Source organism: Belonocnema kinseyi, chromosome 7 (assembly GCF_010883055.1).
Source record: "Belonocnema kinseyi isolate 2016_QV_RU_SX_M_011 chromosome 7, B_treatae_v1, whole genome shotgun sequence".
NCBI lineage: Eukaryota > Metazoa > Arthropoda > Insecta > Hymenoptera > Cynipidae > Belonocnema > Belonocnema kinseyi.
Window position 1 is genome coordinate 18,106,828 of NC_046663.1, and position 12,611 is coordinate 18,119,438.

Sequence of the window (12,611 nt, forward strand, 5' to 3'; positions counted from 1 at the left end):
ATGATTCTAGATTATATTATATCTCAAAAGAATAAATTTTCCAAATAAATGCAATTTCTACGCTTAAGTTAAATTTTCCCAAAGAATTGTTATGTTAATCTATAAATTAAAATTCCAAGTTTAGCAAATTTCCAAATTAGCAGGAACTTCTGATAAATAATGTGTTATCATAATAAATAAAAATTGCAGGTATTTTTGCCAAAACCCATGATGTGTCCTGAGGAAGTGTACAAAGTAATGTGCTCTTGTTGGCAACGAGAAGAGGATGAACGACCAACTTTCAAGAATATTTACGCATTCCTCAAGACTGTAACAGCCGACCGACCTGGTGCATAATTCTAATCTGTGATATACGAAATCATCTTTATTTTTATTTAAACCGACATTTACCAAATTCAATTCAAGAGGCATGACACCCTTAGTAGTATAGCTTCAGGGCTGTCGCCTCACTTACCGACCTTTCTATTTTACCGACCGATGGTAAAATGATGAAATAAGAATTTACCGACCCGGGCGCTTTACCAACAAATTTTTGGAAAAATTATCTGATAGGAATCTGCATTACCGACCGACGGTAATTCCCACTGCCGATAACTTAGCATGGAATAAAACCTCCCTCTGTTGATTAGTGGGACAACAGCCCTGTATCTGTACTACTAACCTCGAATTTTTCAAGAATAATTGGGAAAATTAGATCGACTTTATTTTTAAGCTTCCTCTTTTCTCTTTCCGATTATTTCTAATGTTATATTTTAGATTTGAATATTTACAGGGATCACAGTAGGGTAGCAGTTTAATTGCAGAAAATATATAAGAATGTTTCATCGAAAAAAAGAGATTTTTTTACCAGCATCATGAACAAAAATTAATAAATGCAACACTTTGAAAGAAAATATTTTTTTGTTAACCAAAATATTGTTCAAAATTGTGAATTTAAATTTTTAAGTTATTTTTTTTCAAATAACCGTTTTCCGCTTAAAATAACCTCAAATTTTTAAAGATTTGCAAATCTGCTTTGTCTTCTTTGAAATTCATATCGATATTTCCGATCAAACGCGCTGACTTAAACTACAATTGCAAAACAAATTTTAATCTTCTTTGATATCTGATGATTTTTTACTGAAAATACTTATTTCTAGTATAAAACACCAACACAACCTAAAATTGTTGAAAATTGAAAATTCTTTTTGAAATTTTCAAAATACAATTTATAATAATAATAAAAATAGGAATATCCGATGAAAAACACCATCATAAGGCAAAATTGTTCAAGAATTCCAAATTGGGTTTTAATTGAGTATTCTAATATTTCGTCACGCTCGGTCAGTAACATCACAATCTGTAGGGCTATACTACTTGGTGGACTGAAAAACATTGATTACATAGGAGTTTAAATAAAATTAATTAATTTCGAGGAAATTAAGTAAAAAATCGTTATATAGCTTTGCTTTCAAAAAAGGAAAGCCATTTATTTCATTATTATTGATAATTTGGAAAATTTGCGATCAAAAAAATTATAATTTGCCGTAATTGATTTTAAAAAATTTCAAGCGAGTTACTGAAAAGTTATTCAAATAGATTTGAATGAATTTGAAGAGATTTCAAGGGATCTACTTTTTTTAATATTTTAAGGAATTTAACAAAATTCAAAGAATTTTAATTAACTGTACTCAATTTCAAAATTTTTGTAATGATTTTAAAGCAGTTGAGGGGATTAAAAAAAATCACAGGAGTTTAAGTATTGAAAAAAAACTTACAGAATTTCTGAAAATTCAAGTGATTCTAAGGAATTACTATAGGGACTTTACGGGATTTTTAGATTTTTTTAAAGGATTTAAAAATAATTCAAAAACGCTTCATGATTTACAAGAATTTTTTAAGATTTTCAGACAGTTTTAGTGATTTTGAGGATTTTAAAGCTATTTAAAAAGTTGTTTAAAAAAAGTTATTAAAAAAGATTTTAATAAATTTTAAGAGACTTTAAGGGATTAAAAAAATTAATAATTTAAGGATTTTAAGAAGCATAAAAATTTTTTTTAATTTTTAGAGATTTTCATTAATTTAATCAATTTTGAAATTTTTCAAATGATTTTAAAGAAGTTAAAGGGAGTTCAAAGTAATTCGGAGGAATCTTAAAGTTTCTTTTTAAAGGATTTAAAAATAATTGAAAAATCATTCAAAAATTCGCAAGATTTACAAAGATTGTAAAGAAGTTAAAGGGATTTTAAAAAAAAATCTGAGGAGTTTGAGGATTATCAAAAAATCTTGCAGGATTTCTAAGATCTCAAGTAATTGACGGGGTTTGAAAGTTAATTTTTAAAGGATTTAAAAATATTTCTGTAAGTTGTAGTGGATTTAAAGAATGTTTAGCAACTAATTTAAAAGTTATTTTAAAATATTTCAAGTTACTTGAAAATATTCAAATATTTTAAGGATTGTCAAGAGATTTAAAGGAATTTAAGATTATTTAAAAGATTTTACTCGATTAAAATTAATTTTAGTCAATTTCGAGATACTTCGAAAGATTTGAAATGATTGCAAAGAATTTGAAGGTACTTAAAAAAATTCGGAAATGTTTATAGATTTTTAAAAAGTCTTATAGGATTTCTAAGAAGGATCACAGTCTTTGATGATTTTTATTTTCTCAAAGTGTAAAAATAATCTCTTGTCATCTTTGAAAAAAAAAACATTTTAACGCACTACTAAAATTAAAAAATTTTGTCCCCCAACTATCCCAACAATGCAACCTAACCTCAATCACGGTACATTATAGACTTTTTTTATGGATTTTCCAAATAACACACTTCCCCATTTGCTGAAAATAATTAAAGGAATGGCTTCTCTATCTGAGAAGCAAAACCATATCACGATTTTTAACTTACTTTCCTCTACAAAAATTGATTTTAGTCAAACTCCTATGTCATCAATGTTTTGCAGTCCACCAAGTGGAATGGCCTTATAGATTTTGACGTTACCGACCGAGTATGACGTAATGTTAGAATACTCAATTTTAATCAGTTTTGTTTGAAAACACCAATTTTCATTTGGGCATTCTAACATTTCGGTGTAAGACACCAACATAATCTAAGATTGTTAAAATGTTGCAAATCTACTTTAAAATTTTTACAATACAATTTTTTTATTAAAAATAAAAATTTTCAACAAAAAACACCAACATAACCCAAAACTGTATAAAGATTAACCCATTAGGCACAAAATTTGGCGACGTCTTTACGACGTCGTTACGACATCTTTACGACAACCTTACGACATCCTATGTCCATGTCGTTAAGGTGTCTTTACGATATCGTAAATGAGTCGTATGATCTGACGATGTCTTTACCATATCGCAAAGACACCAAAACGACATGGAAATAGGATGTCGTAAAGTTGTCGTAAAGATGTCGTAACGATGTCATAAAGACGTAGCAAAATTGTGTGCCCACTGGATTCTCAATCTTGCTCAAGTTATAATGATTTTGTTTGGAAATACAAATTTTCAAAGTTAAACAGCAACGTAATTTTTAAGCTTGTGAATTTGATTATTTTAAAGAAAAATTCTTCTATTTAAATAATAATTTCAGGTGAACCATATTAACATAACCTAGAAATGTTCAAATTGTAAAAATTCTTTGAAATATTATGATTTTTATTAAAAATGCAGTAATTACAGAGCAAAAATACTAAAATAACAGATAACTGTTCAAAATTATACATCTTTTTCAAAATCTAATATATATTTTTTTTAAATAAAGATTTTTCTGTGAAAAAAGTTTCAAACTATAAAGATTTTTTGTCGAAAAACGCTAGAGTGATGTAAAATTAGTTAAAAATTGTAAACCTTTGAATGCTAATTATCATTATTTACACAAAGTCGAAAAAAGTACATTTTTGGAAATTTTATCTTTTAAAATTAATTAACTTTCTTCAAAAATACCGATTTCCGGTGGAAAAAAGGAAACATAATTTAAACCGTTAAAAATGGGAATCTTGGTGATTATGTTTTGTTCAAAAGTGCTAATTTCCTGTAAAAAAATAATATATTCGACGGAACTTGTTTATATATAAAGTCTTCTTCGAAACTTTCTGGTTTTTTATCAAGATAATTTTTTTAGAACTGATTTGCGGGTTGCGTGGCTTATCAAGGGTTTGATTAATTCCTAATATCTTAATAAAATTAAAAAAAATTAATAACAATTTTTGAAATTATTTTTACTAAACAAAAAAATTTGTTTAAGTCTGAAAACTCTTAGAAAACTATAAAAGGTTTTGAGACCAAGATAGGAAACCATAAAAAAGGAAAAAAATCTAAAATATAGGTACAATAGTGGATTAAAAAAATAGGGAAAATAGGGGACTGTGATCCCTGTGTTTAATGTTCGTTACTAGCTGCAGTTAATCAGAGAATTTTGGTGGTTCTTAGCATTTTAATATTTTCAACTGTTTATTACCTACAATAGAAAGAAAGCAGTGTCATATACTGACCTGACAATTGTACAATCGTTAAGTTTAATCGTGTGAGATATTTTGAAAAAATATATTTAAACTGAATAGTGCACGACCCTATTGAAAATTCCCTCATCGTACAGTACGTGGAAAACTACGTCAGAAATGACTGAGAACCCTACGTCGGAATAGACGTAGGATACTACATCAGAAAATACGTCGAAAATCACGTAGGACACTACGTCGAAAAAGACAATGCACCTAGGAAACTACCTCGTAAATTATTTAAAGCACTACGTAAAAAAGATGTAGAATTCAGCGTTTTAAAATACGTAGGAAACTACGTCGTATTGCACGTAGAAAACTACGTCGAAAAAGACGTAGAATTCGACGTAATAAAATATGTAGGAAACTACGCTGCAATGTACGTAGGAAACTACGTCGTAAATTATTTAGGACACTACGTCGTAAAATATTTAGGACACTGCGTCCAAAGTGACGTAGAAATGGACGTGATAAAACACGTAGGAAGCTACGTCGCAATGTGCGTAGGGAACTACGTCGTAAATTATTTAGGATACTACATCGAAAACGGCGTAGAATCTGACGTAATAAAATACGCAGGATACTACTTAGGAAATTACTGAGTCGAAAACGATATAGGATCCTACGCCATAAAACACGTAGGACACTACATCGGAAACAACGTAGAGCAAAGTACGCAGGAAACTACATCGAAAATCATGCAGGACAATGCGTCGAAAAGTAGGAAGTTACGTCGCAATCTACGTGGGAAACTACGTCGTAAATTATTTAGGACACTATGTCGAAAATTACGTAGAATCCGACGTGAAAAGTACATTTTTTAGTTCGAAATACGATTCCAACTGAACCTGTGAACCGATTTGGATTTTTTTCTTTTTTAAAAAAGCTGATAAAATTTCGGAGAAAGCTGTCGAGCCTGATTGTTAATTCAGTGTCTCAATTTTTTTATCAATAAATAAATATGATGAAAAAAATGACAATTTTTTCCATTTGACCTTCCCGGTGCTTGCCAAAGATAGGAAAATTGTTTTAATTGACGAAGTTTAATATATTTACGTTATATAAAGATATTCCATCATGATACAATAAAAAAATTTTATAAACAAATTATTTGTTGAAAATATAAATATATCTTCACATAATGTAAATGTATGAAACTTCGGCGATTAGAACAATTTTCCTATTATTAACGAGCACAAGGAGTGGGGGAAATCAATGTTTCATTTTAATTAAATACTAAGGTATTATTTTTTTTAATCTATGAGCAAATTTCGTAAACAAATTTAATAAATAAATGCCTTTGGATATATAAAATCGACTTTTTCTGCACAATCATCAGTTTCGCATGCAAAAATGGAAATTCCATAACAGAAATAGACAGTCACCAATATTTACCAGTATTATAAACAATATTGATTAACAAATGCATTAAACGGACACTCTTTGATGCAAAAATACATTCTTTTGTGCATAATTGTTTATTTTATTCGTAAATTAAAATTCTGATGGAAAAAACTGACATTAACAATATTTTTCATTGTTATTAATAATTCTGATCAACAAATGTATTTGATAGTGGCTTTCAAATAGGAAAAATCTCTTTTTTCTGAAATGTTTACTAGATCATAGAAAATGATACTCCTCCGAAATATATTGACGTCCAACAACATTTCCCATTGTTATAAACAATCAAAAATGTTGTCAAATTTATGTTTCTTTCATCAGAATTTTTAATATACAGATAAAATGAATAATTTTGAAAAAAACTGGATTTTTCATTAAAAGAGTGACCGTGTAATGCATTTGTTAATTAATATTGGTTATAACAAATTTAAATATTGTTCATTGCGAATCTGTCATAGAATTTTCATTTTTGTATTCAGTTTTTATTTTGATTTAAGACCTTTTTTTCATTAATTTCAAAGTCTTAGAAGAAATGGTATGATGGAAAAGTTTAGCAACAAAAAGCTGTAAGTTCGTTGTCAAATAACAAATTTTCGTTTAGTCAAAATAAAAATTGCACGAATAAATGTTATACCTGGAAGCCTTGTGGTCAATTCTAAAAAAAGAAAAATCAGAATCCGTTAAAAATTGCAGTGTCAGTCGATTTTTGTCAAAAAAAATGTGTAGGTGGAGGTGGGGTTGGGGATGGGGTGGAGGTGGATAAAACCTGATCAATGTACCTTACAATGTCGGAATTTTCAATAAAAGAAAAAAGAAAACAGCATTTTTAGACCCTGAAGGGATTAGGAAATACTCTAATTTCATGAATTCCAGTCACATCGACCATTTTTTTTCGATAAACAACACATTCTGTACAGTAATCTAGTAATAACTATGCAAAATGTACACTATGGAAGCCTGTATCTACATTTAAGTATCCTGTACATATATTTCCATTCACAAAAAAAAACTGTAAAATGAGAAACTGGAAATTTTTAGGATCAGGGAAAACTACAAACTGAATTTAGTAATAATAGTGACTAAAAATATTGGCATTCAAAATTGTTGTCGAAGCTAAAAATATCCAGTAACTAAACCTGTATATTAGTAGCTTGAAATTATAGCACGTACTTATCTATTAAACTCCGTTTAAAAAGGAATTGATGCATTTTTTATCTTATTTGAACCTGCCTCTTTTCTGTTTTTCCTCAAAGCACACTTAACTCCCGATATAAGGACCCTCGATTTACTATATTCCTAGAACTGAGGGCATCTGCAGTTTCCTGATTCATTTGGCTATGTCATTCAGGTTTAGATTCTTCCGATTTAGAATCAAGGCCAAGACAAGCCAATGTCCAGAACCGGTCTTATGTCGGGAGTCGAGTGTAGATCTAAAAAAAGTAACGTGTTGTGGTTCTTTATAACATTTTAAAATTAACCTTTTTCTTTTAGGACTATGGAATTTCGCAAAAAATTGTTCTCCAACAATACAGTTTAATAATTATCTAATAATTTCTATAATCAGTTTCATATTTCAGACTTCACAATCTTTCCCTATTCCCCCCTTAATTAATTAATTTTTTAAAGAATTCTTCTTCTCTTTTTCCGTTTTTTTCCCTAAATTCCTAATAAATTCATGGAACCCAATCAGTTGAAAATTCATGTATTTTGTTAAAAATTCTTTTTTTGGATTGGAAATTTAATTAATTTGTTAAAAATTATTTTTTCTTGGTTTACAACTAATTTTATAAACTGGAAATATAACTATTCCACATCTGGTTAAATATTCATATTTTTTATTAAAAATTTATCTTTTCTAATTGAAAGTTTAACTTTTCGTGAAAATTTGTATTTGTTGGTTGACTTCAAATCTACCAGATTCAAAATTAAAATTTTTTTAGTTGCAATATCAACTATTGCATGCTTCATTGAAAATTTATTTGTTTTGGTTTTCGTTTTTGGTGAACTCAACTGGATGAAAATTCGTTTTTCTTTCTAGAAAATCAATTTTTTAATCTTAAAATTTAAAAATTCCATTTGTTGGTCAAAAATATAATTTTTAGTTAAAAATTCTGCTCTGTTTGAAGCCAAAGGACTATATTAAGAACCCCAGAAAATCACGGCGCTTTAGGCACGTACGCCAGTGTTCGTCCTTTCCTCTCTTACGCGCGCCCTTTCTTCCCTTTTAGCACTAGCTCTTTCTCTCTCTCTATCTCTCCCTTTCTCTCTTCTACGCTACCGTTTCTTGAGACGCGCTGACCAGTGCACCGAAGCTCAACCGACGGCAATACGCAGCATTCTGGAAATTCGTTTAGAGTTCCGAAATGTTTTAAAATAAAAAAGGGCCCATCAGCTTTGGGAAAACTCGAAGGGACAAGCTATTATTATTTACAGGACATTAATATACAGATTTAAATTTACTTTGAGCAGCTTTGAGCAGCTCAGCTTAAAACTCTTGCGTTTAAGTCTTTATTTTAAACTTTGCTCAAAGGGTCAGGCATTCCGGCCCCAGTCCCGTGCGCTTAGTTTCGCTTTTTATAATCAGCTTAAAACTCTCGCGTTTAAATCTTTATTTCAAACTTTGCGCAAAGGGGCAGGCCTTCCGGCCGCAGTCACGTGCGCTTAGTCCCGCGCCGCGCGTTTGATTCCACGCTCGCGATTCGTATTACTTTCCTTTCTTTTTCTCTAATCTTTTTTTTTAACCCCGCGAATAAGGTCGGGCCAATAACGTCTATCCTGTGCGCTCGCTTCATTCCGTTATCACCGCGGTCGCATCACATCTTCGTTTTATCTTCTCTCTTTAACTTAACTTCCTTTCACTTCCTATGCCCAGGGGATATCAAAAGCGCAAACAAGCTAGTAAAGGAACCCGAGATCGTCGACGCCGCCAGGCGGAAGAAGCCGCGAACGAAGATGTTACGAAACTTCAGGCCGTCCCTGCGTTGGTAAATAAGCTCGTCCTTCCGACGGCATCGTTACCGGTGGTCGAACTGCCACCACCATCGCTTGTAGTACCCGAACGCTACTCGCCTTCTGAACTCCACGACATCCGGGCTATTTTTCCTACCCCCGGCCAACCAGTACTTTCGATGATTTACCGAGCCTGGCCTTCCAGCCTTTTTAATTATCTGGTGTCAAACACTCCGGAAGGAACTATTCTTCCTACTCCGGGTGAGTGGTATCATCCCGCTACATCTGCAACTACCCCGAAAGTTGTCACAGCTCACTGAACGCTAGCAGTTCCGACGGCGACACCCCACAACTCGGTGGCGCCCGGTACAGCACCCGAAAACCTGAAGATGGACTCAAACACTCCAGTGAATTCACCCCTACTCACAAACAAACGTTCATCAATCTGCACTGCAGAACGGAAGAGAAGTCGGTCCCTTCCGGTAACAGCACGCAGCGCTTCGCGTGTACTGTTTCGCGAACCACCCAGCCAAGACCTGGGCGAACCAGGGCCAAGCAGTCGCTCTGACCCAGTTTTTACTTCAGCCATCCCAGATCCAAGTTTTCCTATAGATTCGCTCAATGTACAAGTCATGGCAGAGCCAAACAGCCGCCCTGAACCAGGGTTCTCATCGGGTATACCAGGGCCAAGTTCTCGCCAAGTCGCAGTCAATATACCGCCTGCTTCAAGGTTCAGTCATTACGCCAACTTGGTAGGCTTACCGAACATTCTCCGGCCTACAATCCAGCCTTTCGGTACGACCGTAAGGCCGACCAACGTATTTAGGTCACCGTTCCATGAGCCACAAACGATCATGGCTTCTCAACCAACTGTTTCCCTTACCGACTGGCCGGCCCGCATACGCGCGTTGCGCACTTCAAACGTTCCATTGCCTACTTTCACAGGCATGTATCACGAGGATTCCGAGGAATTCTTCAATCAATATGAATATTGTTTCACCGAAACAGCAATTGAACAAAACCTTTGGTCGAGAATGGTGAATTAATCACTCATCGAAAAAGCCGCGAAGTGGTACGAAGCGTACCGGGATTTTTCCCTGCCGTGGGCGAAATTCCGAACGTCACTCACTCAACATTTCGCCGTAGCTGCAGCCTTGAATAACCTAAATGTCAAGCTGTATGCGACAAAGCAGGAGTATAAGGAGGCCGTGGGCTTGTTGCTCCACAGGAAATATCTCCTCGCACTGCGATTGTTACCCCAAGCCACGGAATCGCAAATAGTGGTTCTGCTACTGGAGGCTCTCAAACCGTCCATTGAAAAGGTACTGCGACCCGCGATAATAGGTTCTTTCGAGGAATTAGTCGAAAGAGCGGTACTGGCAGAAAGTGACGAAGCGGAGGAGAATCTTTGAAAAACAGCGCGCGACCCAGTAACCTCGACAACTAACACTCGCTCCACACCACAATGTCATTACTGCCCCGGACGACATTTCCACCGCAATTGCCCTATAATCAAAGAACGTCAGAATTCCGCGGTTCCGGGAAACTGGCGAGACCGGGCGGCCGAGGCCGACACTCTAGCTGGGATATGGTCACCGTTGATCTCGTGAGACCGTATCCCCGTCACAGCCAAGGAAATAATTACATCTTGGTAGCGACCGATTTATTCACCCGCTGGGTGGAGGCATTTCCTTTGCGGGCATCAGACGCCCCAAAATTAATCAAGAAACTCGAGGAGAAAGTTTTCATTCGTTATGGCTATCCTCGGCGCTTGCTGAGCGACGACGGCCCGCAATTCACCGGCCATGCCTGGGCTGAGGCTAGCCACAGATGGGTTTACGAATTATGGACCACGCCCGTTTACCACTCACGGGCAAATCCAACCGAGCGCAGGAACCAAGAATTAAAAAAAGGGCTCAGACTACGCTTACACCGGGGTAACCAGAAAACCTGGGATAAGCATTTGCTTGATCTTCTTTTCGGGCTTCGGAATAGACGAAATTCAGCGACTGGCGTTACGCCCAGTTACCTCCTCCTGGACAAGAACATCCTTCGTCCTGGAGAATGGAATTTGAAATCCAAACAAGACGACACCAGCGAAGCAGACGCGCGAAGGGAGCGTCAAAGGGAGGCCCTTTTGCGGCAAGAATCGTATCAAGCAGAATACACAGCTGCATCTCAGAAGCCGCGTTACTTCCCGGCGATTGGGTATATGTGCCCAATCACCGAATATCAAACAAAGCAGAAGGATATAATTCGGAACTGGTTTCCAGCCAGGCTGGGGCCCTTCCAGGTCCTGGACCATATTTCCGGGGAAGTATATTGGGTTTGGAAAGACGGCGTAGCCCAGAAGGTGCACGGGAGTACCCTAATCCCGGCTCCAGTACCTACCACACCGCGAGTACCGCCGACCATGGCTAATTTAAGTCAAGCAAACGACGAGCGAGAAACAGGAGGGCTCATAACCGATGAGCCGAATCTCGGTGAGCAACCGCATTCACAAGACAACGTTTATCCTGTCAAAACCGTCGACAGAGAGGAGACTGGTGACGACAGTTCGTCTCACCCACCGCACGCTGACCCCGTCGAAAGTAACGACAGATTGGTGAACTAAGTCGACTTAACCGAGTGTCGACACGACGACAACGATGTCGCTAAATGAGCGCACCACGCGGAAACGGAAGCAGATGCGCTTCCTGACAAACCCGATGACGGCTACGATGCAGACGAACGAGTTGAAGACGACCTTAATACCAGGAGGGGTTACCGTTTGCGATCACGTTCCCCGGTCGCGTACAAGGATACGCGAGCTTATGCACCCCGAAGGAATCGAACATAGCGAGCGGCGATTCCTCGCGTAGCCGAAGCTAACACGAGTTACCTCGTGTAGGTTAGCTAAGGTAGGCATTGGCTTGCCGAAAGGTAGTGGGTTGCCGAGACGCACCCAAGCTAACTTGTAGATACAGCATTAGAAGTAGCCGCCGCGTGTTGCCAATGTTAGGCTAATTCTTATTCATAAAAAAATAGTTGTTTATGGTCAATTATCTAGGGGATAGGCGTTTACACGTAGGGTATGATGAAGACTGAGGGTAAGCAAACTCTATCTGGGAAGGGGTGGAATTGTTGTAAGCCAAATGGCTATATTGAAAACCCCGGAAAATCAAACAATAGTCTACGGGACTTTTCCACTCAAGTTCCCGAGAGGCCACTTGAGTGAAGGTCCAACGTGACAAAGTGTTGATTTTACAGTGTTTGTAAACGACGAGTTTGGTCACCCTAAGTGAGTCATCGCATACCTTCGGAACCCTTCGTCTCCCCAAAGTGGCCTGGAGAGCCGGAAAATTCCCCGGACGCATATGAACGCGCTTAAGATCACGCGCTGCTACCTTGTTACGTTTCCCGCCAACAACTTTCACGGCGCTTCAGGCGCGTACGCCAGTGTTCATCCCTTTCTCTCTCACGCGCGCCCTTTCTTCCCTTTTAGCGGTAGCTATTCCTCTCTCCCTCCCTCTTCCCCCTATCTCTCTCTCTATCTCTCTCACTTTCTCTTTTCTTCTCTACCTTTTCTTGGGACGCGCAGACCAGTGCACCGAAGCTCAACCGACAGAAATACACAGCATTCTGGAAATACGTTTTGAGTTTCTAAATGTTTTAGGATAAAAAAAAGGGCCGATCAGCTTTGGGGAAACTCGAAGCGACAAGCGATTATTATTCACAGGAAATTAATGTACAGATTTCAATTGACTTTAAGTAAGGAATAGAGTGGT

At 36.3% G+C, this 12,611-nt stretch overlaps 1 protein-coding gene across 1 annotated transcript in view; it reads left to right on the top strand.

Moving 5' to 3' along the window:
* Positions 1-856, top strand: part of LOC117176940 (epithelial discoidin domain-containing receptor 1-like) — a 231,581-nt gene extending 230,725 nt beyond the window's left edge. Inside the window, exon 16 of the mRNA XM_033367344.1 lies at positions 190-856. Within this exon, the coding sequence (XP_033223235.1) occupies positions 190-336 (147 nt within the window). The 3' untranslated portion in view covers positions 337-856. The remainder of the gene's footprint in view (positions 1-189) is intronic.
* The last annotated feature ends 11,755 nt before the right edge of the window (positions 857-12,611 follow it).